Source organism: Corapipo altera, unplaced genomic scaffold, assembly GCF_003945725.1.
Source record: "Corapipo altera isolate COAL_440 unplaced genomic scaffold, ASM394572v1 128648, whole genome shotgun sequence".
In the NCBI taxonomy this organism is placed as follows: domain Eukaryota; kingdom Metazoa; phylum Chordata; class Aves; order Passeriformes; family Pipridae; genus Corapipo; species Corapipo altera.
In genome coordinates, this window is record NW_020889763.1 from 673 (window position 1) to 1,961 (window position 1,289).

Genomic DNA, 1,289 nt, shown 5'->3' on the forward strand with positions numbered 1-1,289 from the left:
AACCTCCCGGGAAGCCCCCGGGAACCCCCGAGCAATCCGGGAACCCCCCCCGGTACCTCCCCGGGAACCGCCCCCGGGAACCCCTTGGACACCAGGGATCCCCCCGGGACCCCCCGAGACCTCTCGATCCCCCCAACCCTCCACTCGGGGATGCCCCCGGAGCCACCCCCACTCCCAGTTGGACCCCGGTGCGGGGGGGACCCCAGAGACCCCATGGAGACCCCCCAGAGACCCCCGAGTGCGTCCACAGCAGCTTTATTACAAAAATTAGAGCTCTCGTGCCCCCCCGGGGGGCGGGGGGAGCCCCCAAGGGCCCCCTAGCCCCCCTCCGTGTCCCCCCAGCTCTCCGTGTCCCCCCCGGTGCCCGCGGGGTGCTGGGGGTCCTCTCCGAGGTCGGTTTGGGGGGGTCCCCAGCCCCCGGCCAGAGGGGGAGGCCGTGGCTGGGGGTCCGAGTGGTGTTTTTGGGGTGCGAGGGGGGTCACCCCCGTATGCTGCTCCCACGCTCCCCCAGGAGCCAGTAGGTCCTGAGCTTCCCCTTACCCTGGGAGAGGGGGGGTCAGGGGAGAGCCCAAGATTTGGGGTGCAAGGGGGGGGATTGTCCGGGGGGGACATCACCCCAAGGTTTGGGGTGCAGGGGGGAGTGAAGGGGGGGCATTGCCCCATGGGTTTGAGGTGTGGGGAGGGTCCCCATTGGGGGTCCATTGAGGGGGGCTGGGGCAGTTTGGGGGAGTCAGGGAAGTCTGAGGGGAGGGCGGGGCAGTTTGGGGGGGTCAGGGCAGTTTGGGGGAGTCAGGGCAGTTTGGGGGAGTCTGGGCTGTTTGGGGGGGTCGGGGCTGTTTTGGGGGAGCCGGGGCTCACCTTCATCTCCACGTCCCCCCTGAGCTCCAGCTCGAAGCACCCGAATTCCTCCAGCACCGCCTTGGTCACCCCCGAGATATGGATCTTCAGGGCTGGGGGGGGAGGGACCCTCAGCCCCCCCGGGTGTCCCCCGGACGCCCCCAGCCTCCGGCCCCCCCCCCCCGGCCCTCCCGACCTTCCCCGTTGGACTCCATCCGTGACGCCGTGTTCACCGTGTCCCCGAACAGGCAGTACCGCGGCATCTTCAGCCCCACGACTCCTGCACACACCGGACCTGTGGGGACAGCGTCAGACCCCCGGCCCGTCCCCATGTCCCTGTCCCTGTCCCGGCACACACTGGGCCTGTGGGGACAGCATGAGACCCCTGGCCCCATCCCTGATCTGTGTGGATGCCCTGTCCCTGTATCCCTGTCCCATCCCTGACCCATGTG

The 1,289-nt window shown here is 69.8% G+C and overlaps 1 protein-coding gene across 1 annotated transcript; it reads right to left on the reverse strand.

Moving 5' to 3' along the window:
• Positions 1-416: 416 nt before the first annotated feature.
• On the reverse strand, positions 417-1,247 carry LOC113942285 (atrial natriuretic peptide receptor 1-like). Its single transcript, XM_027633413.1, has 3 exons — positions 1,034-1,247; positions 859-950; positions 417-541 (listed from the first exon to the last, which is right to left on the reverse strand). Exons 1-3 carry the CDS (start codon positions 1,230-1,232, stop codon positions 479-481), a joined length of 354 nt encoding a protein of 117 aa, XP_027489214.1. The 5' UTR covers positions 1,233-1,247; the 3' UTR covers positions 417-478.
• Between the last annotated feature and the right edge of the window lie 42 nt (positions 1,248-1,289).